The sequence below is a fragment of the Otolemur garnettii genome, unplaced genomic scaffold, assembly GCF_000181295.1.
Source record: "Otolemur garnettii isolate 467f Iridium unplaced genomic scaffold, OtoGar3 scaffold00136, whole genome shotgun sequence".
Lineage (NCBI taxonomy): Eukaryota > Metazoa > Chordata > Mammalia > Primates > Galagidae > Otolemur > Otolemur garnettii.
Window position 1 is genome coordinate 3,331,913 of NW_003852531.1, and position 26,662 is coordinate 3,358,574.

Genomic DNA, 26,662 nt, shown 5'->3' on the forward strand with positions numbered 1-26,662 from the left:
GGGCTGGGGATTCGAACCCGCCACCTTAGGTGTACGTGGCTGGCGCCTTAGCCGGTTGAGCTATAGGCGCCGAGCCAACTTCTAAAATCTTAACAGTCCAGTTCACTTTATTCGGGCTTAGTCTGTGATTTAGATTGCATTTAGTTAGAATGCATTTAAAGTACTTTTAAAGTACTCATTAGTTAGAATGATTTAAGTTACTTTTGGTTAAAACATTGCTCCTTTCTAACTGCTGTCCTTTTTTAAAAGACAGTGATAATTATGAACCTTATTGTGGGAAATACAGAATAGAAGTGCACAGAGGTCCTGCGGGTCAAGAAGTGTTTTTTTTTTTTCTTGTTGTTATTTGTTTTTAATTTCAGAATATTACAGGGAGAATTAGTTTTTCTGTTGCTTTTGTGGGACATTGTGAATCCCATTTGGAGACCACCCTTCCTTTTAGGCATGGATATAGGGAAGGTCTTCCTGATCCTGGTTTTATAGTAATTACTAATCAAATGCATACTGGATCTTTAAGTAAAGTGAGGTTTTTTGGTGGATTCTTGGAAGCACTCTAAGCCAGGGAAACTGGCATTAGACCATGGACCTTGTAGTGTGAAATGCTGGGACTTCATAGTATTTTTGTCCATTTGACATGTTACCTTAGTGAGCTCAGCTTTTAGGTTCTTGGTCTGTATTTAAGGTCTCAGGATCTGTTGTCTGTCAGGAGAGAATTATTCAAGATTTTACTTAATTTTCTTCCATTTTATTATACTACTATTATAAGAATGATAACGTTCAAAATAATGTACAGATTTATTTGTAAATATTCTTATTAGTATAATGTGAATATGAAATACATGTTTTCAGGCACCACGTGCTAAAATGAACCAGCAGCGTTCAAGGCGGTTCAGAGCATCCAAAGAAGGAATGGAGGCAGCACTCGAGAAGCAGCGAGTCCGGGAGGAGATACTGGCGAAGGGTAAAGGATATATATTTTAAAGTTGGACTTTTTCTTACAAGTGAGGAAAATTTTAATTTAATAAGGATCCCAGAATATCTGAGAAAAATGTAAGTTCACTGTTGAGGAAAAATAGTTCATAGAATCCTTCACCGCCATTAACACGTTTATGCCTCACATCTCATTACGGGAACAGTAGTGATGTGGAGTCATTGCCAAGGTCTGATTTTTCACACATCTGCCTCCGCTCCTGAGAGTACATGTCATTGTGTGGTGCCAGAGTTAGTCACTGCGCAGAACTGGTGTGCTGACAACTTGTCAAAAAGTCAGGCAAAAAATTCAAAATTTCAACCTCTGGCATAAACGGGTTAATAAACTTGTTTATTTTGAGACTCTACAGTAAAAGGAAAACTTGAGAGTAAAAGGAAGGAATGTTGAAAAGGGAGAGCAGATTGTCAGCCCCTTCCAGGGCAAGTGTGGCTCTACCGCTAACTTTTATGTATCTGTAAAATAGAATAGGAGTGCTTCTCTGGAGGGGCTGTCAAAAAGCTGCAATTCTGGAAACATTTTCCTGAATCAGTCTTGGTTTGCTTATGCTTCCCCTGGAAACTCAGAGGCCCGTCTGAGAAGGCCAGGAACGATGTAAGCGGCTTGCATAGGTGGTTGCCAGATCACTTCCACACTTCCAACACAGGTTAATGGAGCAGCCTCTGTGCTCAGGGTTCTCTCAACTTTGGGAGGTTGAGGGTGGGATGTGGTCATTTTTGCAGTTTCCCAAAGCCTTGGAAGTGCCGGTAGGTGAGAAGGTAGGAATTGATTACGTCCCAGAGAGGAGAAAGGTCAGAGGGTGTGGATGCAGACTGGCTGTCCCTCACCACATCTGTGTGTGAGATAGGGTCTGGTTGTTTGTAGGGGTGATTTGCTTGGTGTTCTGCTGCATGAGACATTGTACTAAACCAGGAAAGCTATAATTTATTGGTTCAAGAAAATTGCTGTTTGCATTTGAAAAAAAGATGCCATACTATGGTGAGCTTAGGCCTATATTTATAATAAATTTTAAGTTATTTTGATTTACCAGAAGATATACAAATCTATGGTTACTTTAGCCACAGCTTACAATTAAGACTCTAACACCTTTTTGTATTTAGAACACAGTGTTTTGATTTTAAGGATTCTTTTATGGAAGATGCAGGGAATATTTTGAGAAGCAGCTAATTAGTGACGTAGAGGAGAAATTAGGATTTTTTTTATCCCTTTACCTGATAATTTCATTTTATTATCTTATAAATGTGAGATAAGCTTAGCATTTTAATTTCATTTTTCTAAGGCACCTTTACCTTAAGAATTCACATCAAAAGTAAAACCCTCAACCTGTGTGTGTGTGTTGTTGCAGAGGAAGACCTTAACAGTTTTTACATTTTTATGTAACAACGTAGTATCTTTTGTGTACCAGACATTGTTCGACAGACTCCTTAAAACTTCATCTAAATGTGAAGGGAGAAATTTTTCCTCAGGTGACATTTCTCCTTGTTTTGTGTTTGAACTTTGTTGTTGTTCTGGCTTAATATTGAGTACTTTACCTTACTTTTTATGGGGAGAATGAAACATTGCCTCTTTTTTTTCTAGGTGGCTTTCTTCCTCCAGAAGAAATAAAAGAAAGATTTGACAGCAACTGTATTACACCAGTAAGTAGACTCATATTTTGCTAGCTATTCCTAAGTCTTAAATGATAGGTTAATTTATTTCCTTCTATCATTTTAGGGAACTGAGTTCATGGACAATCTTGCTAAATGCCTCCGCTATTACATAGCTGATCGTTTAAATAATGACCCTGGGTGGGAAAATTTGACAGTAAGTTTCACATTTTCATACTTCAAAAAGATTAGAGTGATCATTTGAAGCTGTACTTTGATAGGATTGATAACACTCACCACTACCCCCTGCCTCACCCCCACATAAAATGTTAGTTGACTGTCAGAAATATTGGAGAAAAGCTTCTAGGACTACTGGAAGTGGGTTGCCTTGCATGGACACTTTTTAGATGGCTGAATTTTCTCTGAATGCCAATTTTATCCTTTTACTATGAAGCCATAAAATGGGGTTCATAATTTAAAAAAATATATAGGAAAGTTATTTTTGAAGAGAAATTGCTGTCATTAGATATCAAAATATGGCAAAATTAAAATTATGAGGCTGCTTTTATAAAATGGCCATGTTCTAATAATTATTTGAGTAAAATTTAAATGAAATATTATGTGATTTTATTGATAAGCTTGTCTCCCTATTAGATATGATAAATTATAATCATAAAATTGGTATCTTCCATTGATTTTTCTCAGGGCATGTGCTTTGTCCTTGGCTGATAGTGAAAATCGTAGGAACTTATGAATTTATCAGTTTTTTCATGGCTAAGTGTGACCCAGATATTTTATTTTTTCCATTCTATGTAATAAGTTAACATTTTATTCAGAAAATTTTCTAACTAATAACACTATCTTAGTAGAATTATGTTAGTTTTTTCAAGATACTCAATTCTTTTAATTATTTTGCCTATAGAAAATTGGAGATGAGCTGAAAAGTGTTAAACACTTTTTTTACTAGGTTATTTTATCTGATGCTAGTGTTCCTGGTGAAGGAGAGCATAAAATTATGGATTACATTAGAAGACAAAGAGGTAAACCTTATAAATATTTTATTATATGTTCTATTAAAAAATGCTATTGAATAGATAATATTTGGGAAGATGTGGTATATAATATATTCACTATGTATTTCTCCCCTCTTCAGCCCAGCCTAACCATGACCCGAATACTCATCATTGTTTATGTGGAGCAGATGGTAAGTTTCTTCTTTGGGATTTGCTTCTAGATTAAATCATAGTAGGTTGCTAGGGTAGGTTGTTAGTAATTGATTAGCAATGGTTTCCTGGGAATTCCAAAATGTCTTGGCTCTTTTATGTTTGAGAGAGTTGCTGTTTCATCTGTGATGGATAATCACTAGTCTTTAATATATATATGTATATATTTTTATATTATTCAGCCTTAATTTAACTAGAAAATTTCCCAAGGCCAGGCACAGTGGCTCACACCTTGTAATCCTAGCACTTTGGGAGACCAAAGCGGGTGGATTGCTTGAGCTCATGAGTTCAAGACTAGCCTGAGCAAGAGCGAGACCCTGTCTCTACTAAAAACAGAAAATATTAGCTGGACATGGTGGCAAATGCCTATAGTCCCAGCTACTTGTGAGGCTGAGGCAAGAGGTTTGCTTGAGTCTAAGAGTTTGAGGTTGCTGTGAGCTATGATGCTACAGCACTCTATTCCCAGTGATAGAGTAAAACTCTGTCTGAAAAAAAAGAAAGAAAGAAAAGAAAATTTCCCAACTGTTTAATCTTTAATGGTAGTCTGTGTTGTAGGTTCACATGTGGCTTCTTGTTGATGGACAAAAAAAAGTTACTGCTAGGAAAGTGTAGGCTTCGGGGTACTGCTGCCTTGGTCTGTGTGCTTATTTGGGCTTTTCTTTGTGTTGGTGTCTTGAACTACTTTGGTTTTGGAGCCTCTCGAAGTGCTCACTGTTCATGTTTTTCTCTTTGTTGATTGATAGCTGATCTCATTATGCTTGGCCTTGCTACACATGAACCCAACTTTACCATTATTAGAGAAGAATTCAAACCAAACAAACCCAAACCATGTGGTCTTTGTAATCAGTTTGGACATGAGGTCAAGGACTGTGAAGGTTTGCCAAGAGAAAAGAAGGGAAAGGTAAGACCTTTGAGATGTAGTTGCCTCATTTTTTTCTTTAAGCATTCTATTGTGGTAAAACATATGTAGCACAAAATATAACATTTTGATGATTTTTAAGTATACAATTAACTAGCATTAAGTATATTCAAGTTGCCTCATCTTTAAAATGAATAAAGAGAAGATTATGGTTGCTGAGATTTTTTTACTTCTTGCTCTGTTGCCCCTCACAGAAATATATCTTTTAAAGTACTTTAAAATAAACTGGTGCTCAGAAGTATCCCTGCCCTTGTTCTCTCCACTTTGTTCTTTTTCTAGCGTAGCCTGTGTCTATTTGAGGCTTAGCTCTAGTAGATAATACTGCCCATTTCATGTGATTTATTTGTAGAATTGACTTATGTCAAACGGTGACTCCTTAAGAGGAACTGCAGATTAAATTTGTGTAAAGCTTCTTGATACTATTAAGTTACTTGATATCCAGGCCCCTTTAAAGGGGCTTCTGTCTTAAGCATATTCTGATTCTTTAAAAGATGTTCTTGAGTGAAAAGGGCAGATTAAATAAGAAAACACGCTATATAGTTTCAGATATGCAGTACAATACAGACAGTATACATGTTATTTATGTACTTATATTCAGAGAGAAGGGGCCGGAGGGATATACATTAGGTTGGGTGTAGATTGGGATGGGCTTTGAAAAATGTGGGGCTTCTCAGAAAGCCACTGTTACCAAGCACTAGGGTTGGGATAGGTTGGGGTGGGGATAGGTGGAAAAAAATATGATTTCGGGTGGAAGTATATGATTTCAGATACCTTGCACATATGTTCACAAAGAGGGGGGTAGAGGCCTTTATGTTGAAATACTAATACAGGCTTAGTATAGGTTAGGGGTTGGCAAACTACAGTCCTCCAGCTTTAGCCCATGAACTAAGAATAGTTTTTATATTTTTAAAGGATTGTAAAAACCAAAACAAAACATGAAAGAATATTCAGCAGAGACCCTGTGTGTTCCCCAAAGGCTGTTTATTATCTGGCCCTTTGCAGAAAATGATGTTTGGTGACTCCTGGTCTGGGTGTGATTAGGTTTAAAATAAAATTTTATTTTAAATTGTTTGGTGAGTTTTTTCTACTTAATACTGATAATATGAAAATGAATCTTTTCGCTGGGCACCTGTGGCTCAAGCGGCTAAGGCGCCAGTCAATACACCTGAGCTGGCGGATTCAAATCCAGCCCGGGCCGCCAAAGACAATGACGGCTGCAACCAAAAAAAAAAAAAAAAAAAAAAATAGCCAGGCGTTGTGGCAAGTGCCTGTAGTCCCAGCTATGTGGGAGGCAGAGGCAGGAGAATTGCTTGAGCCCAGGAGTTGGAGGTTGGTGTGCACTGTCTTGCCATGGCACTCTACGCAGGGCAACAGCTTGAGGCTCTGCCTCAAAAAAAAAAAAGAAAGAAAATGAGTCTTTCTTTAGAAAAAGCATTAAAATTTGCTTGGTTGAAAAAAATTACAAGGTTTAGAGTACATGGTAATCTTCCCTCTCATTCTTACAGCATGATGAACTTGCAGATAGTCTTCCGTGTGCAGAAGGAGAGTTTATCTTTCTTCGTCTTAATGTTCTTCGTGAGGTATGAGCAGTAATCACTAGACTCAGCATTGTAAAGCAGGGTGCTGCAGACAGCTTTGATGGGAGCATTCCTTTTTGGTTGTAGTATTTAGAAAGAGAGCTCACCATGGCCAGCCTACCCTTCACGTTTGATGTTGAGAGGAGCATTGATGACTGGGTCTTCATGTGCTTCTTTGTGGGAAATGACTTCCTTCCTCACTTGCCATCCTTAGAGATTAGGTATGTGTATTTGCATGGTTTTTCAAAGTACTGTTGTAGCCTTCTTGACTTTACAGTGCCTCCTGGTCCTAATGCATAATGTTTGTCTCCTGGTGGCAGGGAAGGTGCAATTGACCGTTTGGTTAACATATACAAAAATGTGGTACACAAAACTGGGGTAAGTTCACTCTTGAATAATTTCAAAACACGACTATTTGCTTTTATAAGAAGATCATTTTACATGTATTTTATCACTTACAGGGTTACCTTACAGAAAGTGGTTATGTCAATCTGCAAAGAGTACAGATGATCATGTTAGCAGTTGGTGAAGTTGAGGATAGCATTTTTAAAAAGAGAAAGGATGATGAGGTAAAGTGTTTCTATTGCGGTAGCTAAATTGCTCCTGTCTCTAATAGGCTATGCTGATCCTGTGATTGTACTTCTAACCTCTCTGATGTCCCCCTGAGCAGGCAGTGCTTTGTCACTGTGAGGGTTGTGGTGTGTGCCGTGTGGAACTGTGTGTTGCACACTCTTTAAGCTGCGTTATAATTTTTTTCCTCTCTTCATAATCTTAATTAGGATATAAAACCAAACACCCATCTAATACATAGGATACAAAGGAGGGTTCCAAGGCTAGAGACTGAAGGGATTGAGTTAATGGCCACAATGTTTTATAGACAGCAAGAAAGGTTAACACTTGAGAACTCAAACTCTAGGGGGAGTTTGTAGGGGTCTGAGTTAAATTGTATCAGACAGTACAGAGGGATGGGAGAATGTAAGATCTCTGTAGGGTTGTAACTCTTAAGTAAATGAAACTATAAAAAGAAAGAACTAACAAAGCATATGGAAATCCATTGCTAATGATGGGTGGGTGCTTAGGTGAAAAGTCCTGGTTTCTGGCTGAGGGAGTAAGGAGTTTGCTGGTGCCATTCTCTAAGGTCAGGCACTGGTGTGGCATGGGTTGGGGTGGGGACTTGGTGGTAATGGAGTTTCATTTGGAGATGTTGAATTCAAGGGTAGGGGCCACAGGACACCTGAGAAGAGAAAAATGTGTTTAAGCAGTTGAGTAGATGTGAGGAAAGCTCAGGGCAGAAGTCTTCTGTAAAAATGATTTGAGAACCATTAACTGATTGATGGGGGAGGTACTTGAAGCCATGAGTGTGAACTTGAATTTCCTGGGTACTTGTGTGGAGTGAAAGCGCCTCCAGCAGAAGAAGGCCAGGGAAGATGGACATTTAAAGAGAAAGGAGGGCTCCAGCCTGCTGCCTGAGGGTCCTAGTGAACAAGCAGGCACCTAGTCTGGTTGGCCCTGTGGGTTGGGAGAGGAGGGCAGCGGCCTGGAGGCAGAGGGGGTTGGAGGCTGATTATAAGGGATGGCAAGGGAGGCCAGCAGTGAGCAAAAAGAGCAGAAGTAGCTTCTTAGAAACAAAGTCAGGGGAATGCTTTCAGAAACGGATTTTACAAAAAGTATGTGACTCTTTTAAGCAAAGAACAACACAATAATATTGCTGCTTTGTTTCATGATCTCCCAGTAGATTATTATAAACTTGTCATTGAATTGGACAAGATTGTCTGTTTCCTTCAATTTTTATATACCGTATCCAAAGATCTCTTGTTTTTATAACTGTGGGCATCATTTGATGTTACGTAGTGAGTTGACTGTAAGTGTTCTTTCTGAAAAGCCTTCAGTACTTGGTCATCTTTTCTGTGATGGCAAGTGTTCTCACATATAAAATTCACACTACACAACTAGCTTTGTCCGTGGGTATCAGTGTCTACCAAAACAGCTATTTTTAACTAAATTTTCAACAATTATGGTGGCTTCACTTAATCTCCTATTTACACCCATCAAACAAAAAACTATTAATACGGTGTACTACATGGTATAAGAACCTTGTGTTAGAACAGTGCTTTTTAAAATGTATCTTTACCAGACTATGTACTATTAAGTTTTGGTGATAAGTTGGCCTTCGATGAGGAAGTATGGAATTTTATAGATACCAAAGTGTTACAGATTTAATTAATACAGTTTCCAGCTGACCTGGTAGAGGGGGCATTTTAAAGCTTCGAGGTTTTTTATGGTATCCTTGAAGTCTTACGTTGCCCTTCAGTGTGGTTAGGCATCAAGGGCAACTCTCAGAAATCCAGTATGAAAGTTTCTGAGTGTATGTATTTTTCTGGGAAATCTGACTTTCCACAGATTTTCACAATTCTTTTTCATAACACAAAAAAAATCAGCGATCAGTAAGGTCCACCTATAGGCTTAAAGTCTGCTTGTGTGTGTGACTGCCACCCTTAGAAATAGGTATTTAACAGACCAGTAGAACAAATAGTAAAAAAGAATACACTATTTGTTATTAGAATTGAGCACTTAGGCCAGAAATGTGATGCTTTTTATTTTATGAGCGTTGCCGTTAGCCTTTTATTTTGCAAAAGTTCATTTATTTAGCAAACATCTGTTAAGTGTTTATATGCCAGAAAATGTTTTGAGTGCTAGTGACATAACAACAACAAAACTGGATAGAAAATTCCTGCCCTTATGTGGCTTATATTTTCTAGGGGAGCTGGACAGTAAGCAAAGTAACTAGGCGTCATAGTGTGTTAGTGATAAGTGCCCTGGAGAAGAAGAATGGGAGCAGGTGAGGAGGCGCCTGGGAAGGTGGCAATGGAGAGATTGCAATTCTAGAAGCTCTGACTAGACCTGGAAGCTGTGAGGGAGGAAGAGAAAGAATTTCAGACAGAAGGAATCACTAGGGCCATGACTCTGGGATAGGAGCACTCCCGAGATGTTCACAGAATAGCAAGGAGCCGGGGTGGCAGGAGCAGAGGCAAAGGGAAAGTAGGAGGAGAGGAAGAAAGGGGAGAGATTGTGTTCTGAATCGGGATCTGGTATATATTCTGAAGGGGTCACTCCAGCTGCCATGTTGAGACTGTTTGGAGGCAAAGGTTGGTAGTGCAGGGAGCCCAGTGAGGAGGCTTTTTGTGTGCTAACCCAAAGGAGCCGGTGGTGGCAGTAGATAAGAGGTAGTAGGATTCAGAATGTATTTTGAAGATAGAATCAATGGGACTGGCTAATGGATTAAATGCAGTGTATGAAAGAGGAAAGGTGTCAACAGTGGCTTCGGGGCATTTGTCCCAGCAACTGAAAAATGTTCTGAGCAACCCCCACAAGCAAGACATACAAAGGTGAGATGGGGAAGTCTATTAAGTTTGGGATAGCCAAATGGAGATGAGTGGGGAGGCCTGGCTGGGGAGTGATCAGCATGTACGACTGGGTGGATTAGTCCTGTGGGAGGAAGGAAGTGGAGAGAGGCCAAGTACTGGGCCAGGGGAGCACTGATGGGAAGAGGTCTGTGAAGAGGTCCGGGATTGAGGAGTAAAGGCACTTAGCAAGAGGGAAGGAGGAGAACCAGGTGAGTGCAGAGGCCTGGGAGCCCAGTGAAGAGTCGTGGTCAGATGAGGACTGAAAATGGACACAGTCTGCAGGTGGTTGGTGACAGATAAACTTCACTAAAGATGGGGGTGGAAGCTTGAGTAAAGAAATCAGTGGTTTCCATATCGTAAGAGGTTTTTACAGACTCAGAGCAGCAGACTCATGCATCCACGGTTCAACTCTTCTGGCACCAGTTTGAGATCTTGTTACGGCATTATCACACAGCACTTGACAGGACTGATGGGGAAGGGATAGAAGTGCAGCTGCCGGGATGACTGTCAGTACAGTACCTGCTGGCCCCTGTTTTGGGCCCAGCAGCAGCCGCCGTAGCCTCCCTAGCTAGTGTTTCACTTCTTGATACTCAGGGAAACTTGGGCATGGGCATGGGAGGCCTTTGAATGGCCCAGAGTTAGTGGGAAGCAAGTATCACCCCAAATCCTGTCCAGATGAAACCATTTTGAGAGTGAAAGGAAAATCAGTGTGGACTGGAGACTTTCCTATGAATTAAATTGGCCCAGAGTAGCAGCGATTTCCTTTCTCCCTTCCCTTAGCAATTCATATTTGGAAGCTGGGGGAAAGGGTAGTGTTTGAGTAGAAACCTCTTTTTCTTGTTCCTTTGTTATGCCATGCATATGACAGAATTAGGAACTGTCAAGCCCATTTTAGGTGATAGTCTCATTAAATTGTCTTGTGGATTTTTTAAAAACTCTCATCTTACTGACTATATTCAGCTAAAACTTAAGAATTATTATTTTCTTTCTGGTTTGTAACTTTCCCATATTGACAGCCTGTTCTGTCCAGGTTAGAACCAAGGGTCTTTTTAATGCCTCTTGTGTTTTCTTTAAATGATGTCAAAAATTATGAGAAAATAACAACAATTAGATTGTTATCTAAATTAAATCTCTCTACCAAGCTGAAGTTCTGTTAGGCAGCACTTTGAACATTGCCTACATTAATCATGTATCTAGATTTCCGGGGTCTTCCTTTAAAATGTAAATTGTCTCCCAAATCATTCCTGGTAATGTTTAACTCTGACATTTTTGTGTAATTATTTGACAGAATATGTGGATTTTATACTTTTAGGACAGTTTTAGAAGACGACAGAAAGAAAAAAGAAAGAGAATGAAGGTGAGTTTTAATTTAATTTCACGGGTTTAGCAACAGCATGTTTATAGTTTGTGAAGGTGTTCATTGGAGTCGCTCGCTTTATTCCTCATCCAGTAGGAGTTGTTGAGGGACGTAAAATATCTACCCAGATCCCTTCTTGGAGAAAGAATACTGGTGTTGATTTTAAAGAAGATTTTTCTAGCTCTGGAGTCTGTGGGGGTGGAGGTTAGGGGGTGGGAGGCAGATGGCACTTAGCTATTTGAATTGTTTATAACAATCTAGTATCATTTTTGTAATAAAAAGACAACCCTTTGTATTCCCTTGAAAGTTAATTCTGTTTTATTTCTACATTTTTGTCAGGTTAATTTTCCTAGAACGTAGCAACACTCCAAACTTTATTGTTTCTCTGCTCTAAAATCACTGACACCGGCTGGGTGCGGTGGTTCATGCCTGTAATCCTAGCACTCTGGGAGGCTGAGGTGGGTGGCTTGCCTGAGCTCTCGGGTTCAAGACCAGCCTGAGTCAGAGCGAGAGCTCATCTCTAAAAATAGCCGGTCATTGTGATGGGCACCTGTAGTCCCAGCTACTCGAGATGCTGAGGCAAGAGAATCCTTTGAGCCCAAGAGTTTGAGGTTGCTGTGACCTATGACTCCACAGCACTCTACTAAGGGTGACAAAGTGAGGCTGTGTCTCAAATAAAACAAAATCACTGACACCTTAATCCTCTCAGAATGCAGTTTTATCTCAGTTTGGTGTTCAGTGCACTCTATTGATCTGATTGAATTCCATCCATCCAGCTTACCCCTGCTGCGTATAGTACCTAAAACACCACGTCACTCCTGACTCAGACTCAGACTGTTGCCTTCATTTGGTGCCTCCAAGTGGACCTCTGACTTGTGACTCACCCACATCTTACCTTTTCCGCGGAGCTGCTCTTGTTGGTTCATGGTTCTCTTAACTCTCTTGCTTCCCAGCAGTGACATTTGCTTTCTTAATCCCATAATGCTTTATAGTATTCTACTATAAAGTTCTTGTTTTTATTGCTTTCCTACTGGATTTTCAAACTCATGGAGTTTTATTGTCATGTTTTATTAGTATTAAGCAATTCAGGAAGCAGGAGAAAAGTAGAGTTATTTTATTATTGCAGGTAGGTTTAAAACCACTCAGATTGGGAGGGGTATATTTGATTTCTACTAATATATTACTGTTTTTTCCTTCATTTGGTATCTATCATTTAGCCAAGACTATCCCCTATTACAGTTATAATTACACATCTAATTGGCAACAAAGAGTTAAATTCTAGCAAGGTGAAGGGCAAATACAAGTATTTCCTAGGTACAAGTCAAATTCAACTTTTTACTTTATAGGATTATTTTTGTTTGCCTGAAATTGTGCCTTAAATTTGTTTTCTGAAATTGTAAATGAACAGTGGTTTAGCATGATGAGACTTGAATAGATTCCTCTATGCATCAGGATGGTGTATTATATATGTGGTTTTAGGATAGGGTAAGTATTACAGACTGTTGTTTACAGGGTGTAAGTTACCATCAAATCAAACTGTTAACAACCCTGTATTGTTAGTGGAAACCCATTTATTTGGTCTTTTAGTGAGTTTTAGTAGTTAAGTAATTAAAATTAGAACTCTATTTCATTGCCCTCTTTTTCCTGTCATCTAACTGTGTTGTAATTAATTTTAATTTATATATTCATTTCCATTTATGTTAGAGAGATCAACCAGCTTTCACTCCTAGTGGAATATTAACCCCTCATGCCTTGAGTTCAAGAAACTCGCCAGGTTCTCAAGTAGCCAGTAATCCAAGACATGCAGCCTATGAAATGAGGATGCAGAATAATAATTGTGTAAGTGGCTTACTTCTATGCAGCACTGAATGTCGTGAATCTCAGGTGCCTCTTGTGGTTGTGTGTATATGAATCTTATCACTTAGCCTGGAGTTGTTTTTGTATTATAGATTTTTTTTTCTCAGTTTCTTTGCCTTAAGATATTTTTAAGTTAGTTAAATCTATCTTTATCAGTATGAAAATACCTAAATGATGTGAAGGAAAGCATGTGGGGTAGTTGATACACGCAAATATAAAGCTACAGCAAAGTGGCTGCAGTGGTTTTTAATGCAAATGAGCCACACTGTTGCCCTCTTCCCCAAAGAACAGAGTGGTAGATGGTGCTAGAAGCATGCTGGAGACATCCATGTGTCTCAGCTGGGGAAGAATAGGGCAGCTTTTGCTCTCTTATTTCTCCTTCCTTTCCAAGGGTCAGGTAATGACATTTTGCAAAATAGTGTTCCCTCAGGCATAAACTCTCACTCTATAATCCGGACATGGAGTAGATCTGGAAAAATAAGATGGCCCTCACAGTCTAGACTCTGGTTCTCTACTCGTACATTCAGGAACACAGAGAAGGATCTGCCCTGGTTGTGTGGGTTTGCATTGTGGTATCCCTTCTTATTTGAACTTTGGAACCTAAATTGCAGAAGCAAATCAACCTGCCTATCAAGGCTGTGCTCCGTCCACCAGCCTCTTGTTGTGTGGCAGCAGACCCCGAGCTCTCGGAGCACCTAGTGTGGCAGCAGTGGGTGTGAGGGGACAAACACGAGCTAACAGTAGAGGGACAAAAGCTGTATACAAGGTTCCATATAAGATGTACATTTTTGCTCTCACATACAGCAAAAGGAAATTGTTAAGCTTGGACATTTATGTTTTATTATTCTAATAGTTTTCCTTATTACAGCAACCTCATATGTGGAATTCTGCTTTACTTGGAGACTGATTCAATTTGTATTCATATAAATCACCAAGCAGTCCTAGTACCTCAGATTTGGAATTTGAAAACTTGAGATTCTGCATCTTTGGTTCATTTGATTTTGCTTTTCTTGTCCCACCACAAGAGTGGGATATAGAGGGTCAGGGAAAGGGGTTGCAGTGAAAAAGCTGATAGCCATCATTCAAGATTACAGTGAATGTTGTCCTCACAGAGTAGAACAGAGTGACTGGTATTGTCAGACGCTCTCTTGATGATAGAATGCTTCTTTCTTACTTTGGGGGAGGCAGGTAGGTTTAAACTCTGTCAGTTGTGGTTGCCTTGAGGAGGGTCCAGTACAATATTCAGGTTTTGTAGATCCACAGGACTAGACTGTTGATCAGTAAAATTTGCCATGGGAGTAGGAATAAGGAGATTGGTCATTAGGTTGCTTATTTGATCCTACTCTAATCCTTAACTTAATTCTAAATTTAGAATTAGAGTCTGTGTACTGAGATTTTCACATAGAATGTTCTGAACAGAGAGAAATCGTGAAGCCAGATTATCAGTTTGTTTGAAGGAGACTGTTACTTTCTCTGGGGACGTCAGTCTCCAGCACTTGTCTACTGATCATGATTAATGTTTTATTAAATAGCTTCTGTTTCCTCGTATATGTAGCTTTACATTCTGTATTCTAAAATATGGCTTTATTATGTCTGAGGCCATCCTCAGTTTAACCGACTTATTGTAAACAGCTTTTAAAAAGAAATTTGTTTGAATGCGTTTATGTGAATCTAGTATATTGAGAAGAAAGTACCTTTGTTGGTAGAGGCAGAGTAACTACATTAAACAACATAAAACATTAAATGGTGAATGGCTTTTTTTTTTCCCTGAAAGTATTATTTTTGCCTCCTAAAGATGAAGTTTATGTCTTGTTAGCCAAGAATCAATTTGGGAAAGTTTGCCTTTTATACAGCTTCTCTGTATGCAGACAATAGGAATATCACCTTTGTAATTTTTTAAATCCAAATGGATTAGAAGAGGGTTGAAAAAAAACAATAGTGACAACTTACTGAAAGGTTAACCACCATATTCCAGGCAGGCAGCATGCCAGTAGCCTTCTTTGTTTCAACAAATTTTTTCAATAACATATAAGGAAATAGAACATTATTATTCCTATTTTAATATTAGGCTCACAGATGTTATTGCCCAAGGCCACACATCCAGTAAAGCCTGAATTTAGTATTTCATCTCATACCTGTCTGTCTAAAAGTACCTGCATCGTGTTTCCAGTACAGTAGTGCTACTAATGTTAATTGTTTTGAGTTTAAACTTGGGAAGTTTGATACTATATTAATCTTTTTGCAGGGTGTGTGGAATGGTACAAGATCATTCTGTGTGCTTTCTAAATATATTTACCGTTGTCTACTTAGTCGCTTTTAAAAAATGTGTAACTATGAAGCATGATTGGTAATGGTGATTGTATGTACTTTCTTAAGTAAAATGAATAATGAAATCCTTCTTTTGTAATGTCATAATTGTCTGCAGAGTCCTTCAATATCTCCTAATACAAGTTTCACATCTGATGGTTCTCCATCTCCAGTAGGAGGAATTAAGCGAAAAGCAGAAGACAGTGACAGTGAACCTGAGCCAGAAGATAATGTCAGGTGAATCCATTTTTTGGTCGCACTTTGTTAGCAAATTGCTGAAATAGATGCTGTCTAATTAATGCTATTTAGCTTAGAGCAGCAGTGCCTTCAGATGCTTGCCTGTTATCTTTTTATCCACCAGTAATTAACATGGAGGGTTAGAATAGCCAGTAAATTCCAGTGAGATGTGTAAGCTGTAGCTGTTAAACCTAAGTATCTAGATTAGTATGCGTGCGGGTTTTTGTCTTCCAAGCCACTTTTTCTTCTGAGACCAGGCACTAGATCCGCCAGACATGAGGTGTTTAGGTCTCACTATGTGATCTGAATGTTACTGTTTGGAGATTTTATTTTCAATCTGCTTAACCTACAAAGTTCAGTTACGCTTCAGCACTTTAAATAGTTTTCTTTAACCTTCTCAACTGAAGATACTCTTCCTCAAAATGAAATATCAAAAAATCATTCTGTTAAGAGATAATGCATATATATTTTAAAAACTACCGACATGGATATGCACAGTTGTGTTTCATGACAGGAGCTTCCCTTTTGCTATATACTCAGAATTTACAATAGGAAACTTTGATTATTTAATTGATCTGAAGTTTGAGATCAGTAAGTAAAAAGATTAATGGCTTCTCATATAACCCTGGGCTCTGAGTACAAAGAGCAACAATCTCAACAGTTGTACCTTGTTAAAGATTTAGGAAAATGATCTGTTTCAGATCATTGAAACAAGACAGTGGTTGCCTACAGCTTATGCTTCCTAATTTATAGGACATGGAAAGTGTGTGGTTTGTGTTTAAGATTGGAAATTTCACTATATAGCTATCATGATCAATACTAGTTTTAAAGAGTTTAAAGGGTAACTTGATTTTTGTATTTTATTATTGAATCCTTATGCTGAAGATAATCACAGGCGAAAGGCTTCTACCAAGAAATACTTGGGCCCTTAGCATTTATTTCATTATTTTCTGTGATATGGTAATATTCCACCTTATAGATGCAGGATCCTTCTCCTAACTCTTGTTCTCTGAATATGTATGTGTGTATGTGTGTGTGTGTAGGGGTTAAAATTGGTATGTGTATTCTGAAACTGCAGTTATTTGTGAGATCTGGCACAGGAGGAAAGGACCTGTCAATGGAGAATCATCTTGATGTTCTTTCTTTCTTTTTTCTTTTCTTTTCTTTTCTTTTTTTTTTTTTAAAGAGACAAGAGTCTCACTCTGTTGTCCTCAGTAGAGTGCCTTGGCATCGCCAGCTCATAGCAACCTCCAGGTCTTGGGCTAAAGGGATGCCTCAGCCCTCCCAAGTAGCTGGGACTACAGGCGCCTGCCACAACACCTGGCCATTGTTTTGTTGCAGTTTTCATTGTTGTTTAGCTGGCCTGGGCTGGGTTTGAACCTGCCAGTTTCGGTGTATGTGGCTGGTCCTGTAGTAGCCACTGTGCTATAGGTACTGAGCCCTAAGTTATTCTTTTTAAAACCACTTTCACATGTAAAAAAAACTAACCTGTGGAAGTATTTTTTTAAGGAATTTATTTGAGTTTCTTTGTACATGTGCAGTTAAAATATTTTAACAAACTGAGTGACTTGAACTGTATGGAATATCTTAGTGTCTGAATCTTAATGTAGTTTTAGAATTGTTGTACAATAAAAAAGTAAAGTCACATTAAACCATGAACAAGTTTTTTTAATTTGTTTTAATAATTTTTTTATAAATGTTTTATAACGGCCTTACCAGAATCAGTGCTTGGGTTTTTGATGTTTAACTGTCTTCCAGTTGATAAGTTCTGTGAAAGTAGACTTTTTAGAAATAATTAAATGAATCTTTGTTAGTATTACTCAAAACTCATTCATATTTCCTCTGAATATTAAACATAAATTGATTTGGGATGTAATTTAGTAGACAGTAGTCTTGTTACTAAAAGTGTATCAACATAAACTCACTGTGCCTGGTTTTTAGGTTGTGGGAAGCTGGTTGGAAGCAGAGGTACTACAAGAACAAGTTTGATGTTGACGCAGCTGATGAGAAATTCCGACGTAAAGTTGTACAGTCTTACGTTGAAGGACTTTGCTGGGTTCTTCGATATTACTACCAGGTACAAAAAAGAATATTTTTGTCTACTTGGCAGGTGACCGTTTTAGAAAGATAGCAATTTCTATAATGTGTATTATTGATACTGAGATAAAACCCAGACTAATTTTTAAGCTTCCTATTGAGAAATTTATAATAATAATATTTGTTCATAAAGATTTTGAAGTTCCTTGGATATTAATGTGTAAACAAAGCTGTGTTTATTGTTGAAGGGTTTCAGCGTCAAATAGTACAGTTGACTGTACTTTGTCTTTAAGATGATTAAAGGGTTTTTTAGTTGGAATTTAAAAATAACTAGGTAATTAATTGACATTCACTAAATGCTGAACAAAGGATAAAGACTAGAAAATACCAATATGAGTTAGAACGGTACTATCTTCTATAACATAGTGATGTTAGATGAAGTTTTTAAAAATTTATGTTTAAGATTATGGATACATAATAGTTGTTTATAGGGTACATGTCATGTTTTGATAAAGGCATACAGTGTGAATTAATTAAATTGGAGTAGCTGGGGTATCTATCACCTCAGGCGTCTAACATTTCTTTGTATAGGAATATTCCATTTCTATTCTCCTAGTTTTATTCCGGTACACCTGAACTTACTGTTGATCATAGTCACTTTGTTGTGCGGTCAAATACTGTTCATTCTGTCTATCTTACTATATTTTTATATCCATTAAGCATCCCTACTTTCTTTTTTTTTTTTTTTTGAGACGGAGCCTCAAGCTATCCCCCTGGGTAGAGTGCTATGGCATCACGCTCATAGCGACCTCCAACTCCTGGGCTCAAGCGAGTCTCCTGCCTCAGCCTCCCAAGTAGCTGGGACTACAGGCGCCCGCCACAGTGCCCTGACATTTTTTGGTTGCAGCCATCATTGTTGTTTGGCGGGCCCGGGCTAGGGATTCGAACCCGCCACCTTAGGTGTATGTGGCTGGCGCCTTAGCCGCTTGAGCCACAGGCGCCGAGCCAGCATCCCTACTTTCTCCTTGCGTTCATGCTACCCTTCTCAACCTTGTTCTGTTCTCTTTCTTCATGAGATGATTTGTTTTTAATTTTAAAATTGGAGTAATCTGTTACTTGTACTTCTTGGTAATCTAGATGTCAGATTGTTGTGAGAGTAGGTAGATTTGGGGACTGTAATGTTAACATTTAACACCCAATTTTATGCTCAGGGAGCAAAGCAATTTAAGTTGGGTGGGACCTGGGAAAAGGTGGAGTTTGTCCAAAGTAACACAGTCACTATAAAATGTTCTATTTGCATATTACTGCTACTATCAAGATTTTAATTCATGAGGCATAGAGTTAGAACACAAGTCTGACATCCCTTTTCTGAGTATAACTTCCTTTTGTTTTCCTTTTAGTATGTTTACTCAAGTTTTTTTATAGGCAAGAGAATATTATATGAAATTATAATAGTGAATTGTAAAATGAAACTTGGCAGTTTTACTCTAAACCACTGTTTTAGTAATGTCATTAACCACCTACATCAGTGGTTCTCAACCTTCCTAATGTCACAACCCTTTAATACAGTTCCTGTGGGTCGTGACCCACAGATTGAGAACTGCTGGCCTACATGCTCAGTAAATGTTAGCTGCCACTGCTATTGGTTTTATTTGATGCGGGCAGTTTTAGAGTTGGAAAGAACTGTCAGCAAATGTATTTTAAGAATAAAATCTTCACCAGATTGTGTTTGTGGACATAAATTTTGGAATTAACTACTAAATATTAAAGATGCTTTGCAGTATTTTTTAAAGCCAAGAAGCCATTTTTGATATGAAATAGAAAGTTCAGATTTAATCAAAATAACTTTAATACTTATGGAGAAAAATGAGCATATGGAATATACACCAGAGATCTCATGTTTTGTAAATGTTAATAGCACATTATAGGTTAATTGTCGTAATTTTTGCTTTGTTTATTGTGACCATCATTGACTTGGTTTCCTTTTTTTTTTTTTTTGAACAATGATGATTCCAGGGCTGTGCTTCCTGGAAGTGGTATTATCCCTTCCATTATGCACCATTTGCTTCAGACTTCGAAGGTATTGCAGACATGCCATCTGATTTTGAGAAGGGCACAAAACCGGTAAGCTTGAGTATTTAAAGCCGTGAAATTTATAGAATTTTGGATTAGATAATTTTAGGCCTTTAACTTTTTTTCTTTTTTGCAGTTTAAGCCACTGGAACAGCTTATGGGAGTTTTTCCAGCTGCAAGTGGTAACTTTCTACCTCCATCATGGCGGAAGCTTATGAGTGATCCTGTGAGTCTCTGGTTATTTTGAGTGTGTGGGTAATTGAATTTCTGTCACCTATTAATTTTATTCACATCTGCTTTTGCGTTTCATATTTAAAATAGTGAAGTACAGTAACAAAACATTTGAGTTCTATATGTATTTTTCACTATCTTTTCTCCCCGGGTTTCTTTGATCAGCAGTACTGTACCCCGAAACTAATTTGTTCTCAGCCTTGCTGTGAGTCTTTATTTTTATTCATTCTAGCCGTGTTTGGTGGCTACCAGATCTCACCCAAAATCACTTATAAACTTGTTTTGTGTGTTAGCTAGAAAGAATGAGACCCAGCAGGAAGTCAGTTCTAACTATAGTAATCCCTTTTCTTTTCATCTTTTAAAATAAAATTGTTAATTTTGTTTTATTAGATTTGGGATTAATGATCTCATATCCTAATAACACTTTTTAAAAGGAATTACTTTGTTTCCTCATAAAACTTGAATGAAAGTCATATCACAGAGGCATGTGACTTCTGTTTTGAATCTCTACTTTTCTCCATGCTACAGGATTCTAGTATAATTGACTTCTATCCTGAAGATTTTGCTATTGATTTGAATGGGAAGAAATATGCATGGCAAGGTAAAGTTTGATATTATTCCTCTTGGTAAAACTGTGAACAAACATGATTTATGGGATGAAAGAAGAATTCTGTAAACAATGAATATTTTAAGAATTTTACGTGAGACAGCAGGGAAGAGGAAGAGAAAAAAAGAACTGTATGTGAAAATTCACATTTCTATTTATCCATCCAACCTGGGATTAGCAGTGATTAATAGTAGTTTTAATAGTAACATTCTGATAAACAATAAAATGGGTTGAAATAGGTTGGTAATTATTAATATGTCTTTTGTCTCTACTGTGGTTAAGGAACTTGTTCCATTCAGGCAGTAGCTCCTCAGCACCTTCCCAGGTTACTGCGAGATCCAGGTTGCTGATAGTGTTCTTATGGGGATTCACTCATGCTCCATAGAAACTTTTTTTTGAAGTGTTTGGCTGGGGCTGGTGCCTTCCTCTGTGAGCCACAGGCGCCGCCCTCCATAGAAACTTTAGAAAAATATATTAGAAATTGTTATTTAGTTGAAGTAGTTGACATTGATCATTACCTATTATTTTTTATCCCTCTAGTATATAGGAAAGCACTATAAATTAAAATGCTATTTACCACTCAACCAATACATGATGGTAACTAAATGTAAAATACAAGAAGGAATCCCTCTCTCACAGTAACCCACTGGTGTCTCACACCAAACACCGCTTGAGGCAAATCATTTTAACCTTTTCTTCCAGCGTACACTTTTGTAGGATGATGATCAAGTTTGGTAAAATCATGTTTTCACTTCTTTCTTGATTATCCCCTGTGATTGGAATGACCAATAAATACAAGGACTCAAAGAGAATCTTGAGGCAGTGGGGCCTAAATAATAATAATTAACAAATCAGTGGGGGGTAATATAAGTGCAGTGCACTCTGTGGTCATATGTTGTATGTAAATTGGTTGGAGATGTGGGTTGTTTTTGAAGGCACTTTGTGAAGGATATTTTGATAAAAGTAGAGAGAAAGCATAGGAAAATGGAGGATGGTAAAATAAAAATATGAAATAAATTATTTAATAAGGAAATTAGGTGAGTGTCAATTTTTCCCATTCTATGGGTTATCTTTTCATGCTGTGATAATGTCTGTTAATGGACAAGAGTTTCTAATTTTCATGAAGACCAGTGGTTTTGTTGTTGTTGTTTACTTTTTTGTTGTTGTTACTACTGTTGCATGTGCCTTTGGTGTCATATGTAGGAAATCATTGCCAAATCCAATGTCATGAATCTTTCCCCTATGTTTTCTTGTAAAAGTTTTATAGTTTTAGCTCTTACACTTAGATCTGTAATCTACTTTGAGTTAATTTTTGTATGTGGTGCAGAGTATGGATCCAACTTCATTCTTTTGCATGTGGAAAGCCAGTATTCTTAGCACCATTTGTTGAAAAGACCATCCTTTCTCTATTGAATAGTTTGAAAATGAATTGAGCATGTATATATTTTATAAGGGTTTATTTCTGGGTTCTCTGTTCCATTGATTGTACTTACAGCAGCTTTGTAGTAAAGTTCAAAATCAGAACTGTGAGTCTTCCAACTTTATTCTTAGGATTGTTTTGGCTATTTGGGATCCCTTAGATTCCATATGAATTTTAGGATAAATTTGAACTTTGACCCTTAATAGTTTATATAACATTTTATATCAATATTTTTCTTACAAGGTTCAGTAGCAACATAACTTTTTTTGAGGTGAAATTTAGTACAATTAGGAAATATAGTTATTTCCCTATATATGTTTTTAAAATTTAGCAAAAATAATTATAATACTTAGTTCTTTCTTTGAGTACATCTTAGAAGATAAACTGTATCTGGGTACTTTCCTAGCGTTTTTTGAACATGTGTTAATATACTTACCAACATTACGTATACTTTAATAGCTAATGCTTTTGTAAAATTTGCTTAGTACTATATAGCTATGTAGCATAGTAGTTTCAGTTGCTATATAGTTTGTATTTGAACAGATAGTTTAAATAATTTGATCAGAGCCACATCATGGCAGCCAAGATCTGAACCCAGACAGTCTGATTCTAGGACTCATTTGAAATGCTTTGAGTATTACCACTGCTTTGAGCTACCTCTGGGTGGTTGAGAGGATTAAATGCGATAATACTAGCATAGGAAGTGCTCAGAAAACAGTAGCTGCTTTTCTCATTTTTGCTGTCAGCTCACTCTCCAGCACTGTCATGTTTGGATAGAGGGCCTTTCTTTCTGCCCTGGCCAGAAAGGGTTAATTTTATAGCTTACTAAATTTATTGCTGCCAGTAGCTTAGCTAATGTCATAGTTTCTCATTGATGTATTTCTCTTAAGTGTGTGAGGTTTTATTTTATTTAGTCATACACTGGTTATACACTAGGTTTTTTTTTTTTTTTTTTAAGAGACAGTCTCACTCTGTACAGTGTTGTGGAGTCACAGCCGACAGCAACCTCTAGCTCTTAGGCTTAGGTGATTCTCTTGCTTTAGCCTCCTGGGTAGCTGGGACTATAGGCTTCTGCCACAACACCCGACTATTTTTTTTTTTTTTTTGAGACAGCCTCAAGCTGTTGCCCTGGGTAGAGTGCCATTGGATCATAGCTCATAGCAGCCTCCACCTACCTCCTGGGCTTAAGTGATTCTCTTGCCTCAGCCTCCCAAGTAGCTGGGACTACAGGTGCCCACCACAACACCAGGCTATTTTTTTGGTCATAAGTGTCGTTGTTTGGCAGGCCCAGGCTGGTTGAACCCTCCAGCTCTGGTGTATGTGGCTGGCGCCTTAGCCACTTGAGCTACAGGTGCCAATCCGATGTGGCTATTTTTTGTTGCAGTTTGGCCAGGGCTGGGTTTGAACCTGCCATCCTTGGTATATGGGGCCAGCGCCCTATTCACTGAGCCACAGACGCCCCCTAATGACATGTTTCTTTAAAATTATGCATGTGGGTCCAAATAAAGCAATTCCCTTAATTCTAGCATATTCCAGGGGATCATTTTTAGCCCCAATTGAACAGCTTTTGTTTTATCTCCTACTGTCAAGTTTATTTAAGCAAGTCTAAGGATTCTTTTGTTCATAAGTTAATTAGTAGGCTTTAAGATATAAAAAGAATACTCTGGGGCGGTGCCTGTGGCTCAAAGGAGCAGGGTGCTACGTGGCCCCATATACCAGAGGTGGTGGGTTCAAATCCGGCCCCAGCCAAAAAAAACTGCAAAAAAAATACTCTGCCGTTTTTAGAGCTGGAATAGACCTATATAACTAAGTATTTTATTTGAATGATCTCATTTTTCAAAAGAAATATATTTTGCAAAATACTAGGAAGATGACAAGACAAGCTTGAGCTTTAAGGAGATTAACTGGTTTTCTTGAGGCCATCCTAGTAAGTGAGGCAAAAATACAGACTAATGTCTAGGTGGTCACTTAACTCATTTAAGAATTTGTCAACACAGACTTAAGATTCAGAAGCTGTGATTTTTTTCTATGTCAGCCATTTTAAGGATGCAAAATATGTAGAATTTTTTCTTCTGCCACCATGTAGCACCTGAGTTTTGGTTAGCGGAGATAACAGGGGTTAGTTACAAAACGTTTTTGTATCAGCAAGGCTATCCTCCTTGAAGTGTTATGTGGACTGAGGCTGAGTTGGGCTTGATGATCCTGACAGCTGGAGTGGTTGCTGTGTGTTCGTTTCCCCCCAGGTGTTGCTCTGCTGCCCTTTGTGGATGAGCGCAGGCTGCGAGCTGCCCTAGAAGAGGTGTACCCAGACCTCACTCCGGAAGAGAGTAAGAATTACATTTCCACTTGCCCACCACTAAGTCTGTATAACAGAGACTTGAATTTCTGCATAAAGTTAGACTTTTTATTTTCCATTTGTCAATTTCCCATAAAGGGAGACATAAATCATTGAGTTTACTTTGTATAACAAATGCTAACTTTGCGTCTTTCTTTAAATCGAGTAGTACTTGAATCAAATGTTTGTTAAATTTTTAACAAATAAATTTTTAAGAAAGCAGCAAGCACTTCATGAATATCCTTTGGATTTTTGATTCTTACATGACATGCCCACAGAAAAGTATTTTTGCCTATCGAGAAGCTAATCATTTCCTCCATCTGCCTTCTCCCCAACTTTGCTACCAGTTTGCTTGAAAGGTTATGATGAAACAAACAAATTTGCCCTTAGAGTGGTAACTTGAAATGGTGTTTTGCATAAAAGTGGAATTTTGTAATTAATACCCATAGTAAAAAGTGTTTCAATTAGGACATTTTAAAGTTGGGCTTCGTTAAAAACTTTTTTAATGCCAGTACAGTAAGTCTGTAGAAACAATTTCTTTATCATTATTGTCATCAGAGGATACAATTTCTGTTTTCCCAGGAAATGTTGTTCATGTAATTTTGATACTTAGAAATTGAATAAACTATAAGTAACCTTGTCCTTATGTAAATATGCAGGTATCTTAGAGTGATTTTTTTTTCCTTATCATGATTAAACAAAGTAATTTTTCCTTCCATAGATACATATCATACATTTAGATCTATCACTTTTTTAAATTAAGAAAAAAACATGCTCTAGATTGATGTGTAATAGTTATTTGTATTTGGGGGGGATGGATGATATTTTAACATCTGTATACAATGTATAGTGATCAAATTAGGGTAATTGGGATATCCACCACTCGATTTTTCTTCATGTTGGCAACATAATTCTTTTAGCTATTATGAAATACACAGTAAATTATCGTTATCTCTACTTTGCTATCAAATACTGAAACTTATTCCCTTTGTCTAACTTTATCACTTTTAATTTTTTGGTAAATTCCATAAGTTTTAAAAACTTAAACGCTTTCCCTTGTTTTACTTTCATAAAAATTGATTGCTCATATAATATTTTAATGTAATAGGTCTTATTCTTTTTTTATTTTCCCCCTAGCCAAAAGAAACAGCCTGGGTAGTGATGTTCTGTTTGTTGGGAAACGTCACCCCCTCCACGACTTCATTGTAGAGCTGTACCAAACAGGTTCCACAGAGGTATGGAGCTCAGCGTGGTTAATTAGGAATGCGTGCTTTTTTACATTTTGATTAAATATACGTAATTTAAGATTTACCATTGTAACAGATTTTAAGTGTCATTCATCATGTTTATAATGTTGTAGAATCATCACTGTTATCCATTTCCAGAATGTGTTCATCTTTCCAAACAGAAGTTCTGTTGCTGTTTAAACAGCATGCTTTAAACAGTGTAAGCAGTCTCTCCTCATTCTGCTCTCCCCTTGGCCTCTGGTGCTTTCTCTTTTACTTTCTGTCTATGAGTTTGCCTATTTTTGGTACTTCATGTAAGAGGAATCATGCAATACTTGTCACCAACAATGTCTTCAAGGTTCTCCCACATTGCAGCATGTATCAGAATGTCCTTCCTTTTTGAGACTGAATAATACTCCACTTGTATGTATATATTGTCTTTTTTTAGCAATTTATCTGCTGATGGGAATTTGGGTTCTGTCAAATGCTGCTGTGAACACTGGTGTAAAATTATCTTCTTAAGTCCCCATTTTCTATTTTTTTTTTTTTTGGTATATAATCAGGAATGCATTTTTTTTTACAGCCAGTGGATGTACCACCTGAGCTCTGTCATGGGATTCAAGGAAAGTTTTCTTTGGATGAAGAAGCCATTCTTCCAGATCAGTGAGTGTGTGTTATATATAATTGAGACAACTAGAAGGAAGTTTAGTCAGCATTTTTTCCTTGTCCAGCTCTTCATACAGTAGTGGTGTTACTTGTGCTCTGGGTATCCTCAAAACCCTTTCAGAGTATCCGGGAGGTCAAAACTATTTTTATAACAATACTAAGATGTTATTTGTTTTTCTTACTCTGTTCCTTTCTTGCATATACAGTGGAATTTTCTAGAGGCTATTGTAGTATAGTATCTCAAGAGATTGAGTCAGAAACAGAGAAGAAAATCCAGTTATGAAATAGATAGCAAGCCAGATAGCAATGTGGTATATTTACACCATGGAATACTATGCAGCCATAGAAAAGATGGAGACTCCACATCTTTTATGTTTACCTGGATCGAGCTGGAACATGTTCTTAGTAAAGTATCAAGAATGGGGAAAAAAGTATCCAACATACTCAGTACTGCTATGAAATCAGTATATAATCACCTACACATTCATACGAATGATAAAACATAACTATAGTCCACAAAGAAGAAGAGAAGAGGAGAGAGAGGGTAGAGTGAGGGTATTTGGGGGGAGAGGGGAAGAGGAGGGAGAGTATTTTGGGGGATCATCACCTAAT

General features: G+C 37.7%; 1 protein-coding gene across 1 annotated transcript in view; it reads left to right on the forward strand.

The window, feature by feature from the left end:
* XRN2 (5'-3' exoribonuclease 2) overlaps positions 1-26,662 on the forward strand; it is an 86,058-nt gene that overhangs the window by 23,637 nt on the left and 35,759 nt on the right. The window contains exons 4-23 of the mRNA XM_003798469.2: positions 850-961; positions 2,567-2,625; positions 2,702-2,791; positions 3,542-3,614; positions 3,728-3,778; positions 4,541-4,698; positions 6,222-6,296; positions 6,381-6,514; positions 6,614-6,671; positions 6,755-6,862; positions 11,010-11,054; positions 12,759-12,893; positions 15,337-15,455; positions 17,397-17,532; positions 19,509-19,616; positions 19,702-19,791; positions 20,325-20,397; positions 24,067-24,150; positions 25,296-25,393; positions 25,968-26,047. Coding sequence (XP_003798517.1) covers positions 850-961; positions 2,567-2,625; positions 2,702-2,791; positions 3,542-3,614; positions 3,728-3,778; positions 4,541-4,698; positions 6,222-6,296; positions 6,381-6,514; positions 6,614-6,671; positions 6,755-6,862; positions 11,010-11,054; positions 12,759-12,893; positions 15,337-15,455; positions 17,397-17,532; positions 19,509-19,616; positions 19,702-19,791; positions 20,325-20,397; positions 24,067-24,150; positions 25,296-25,393; positions 25,968-26,047 — 1,886 coding nt within the window. The remainder of the gene's footprint in view (positions 1-849; positions 962-2,566; positions 2,626-2,701; positions 2,792-3,541; positions 3,615-3,727; positions 3,779-4,540; positions 4,699-6,221; positions 6,297-6,380; positions 6,515-6,613; positions 6,672-6,754; positions 6,863-11,009; positions 11,055-12,758; positions 12,894-15,336; positions 15,456-17,396; positions 17,533-19,508; positions 19,617-19,701; positions 19,792-20,324; positions 20,398-24,066; positions 24,151-25,295; positions 25,394-25,967; positions 26,048-26,662) is intronic.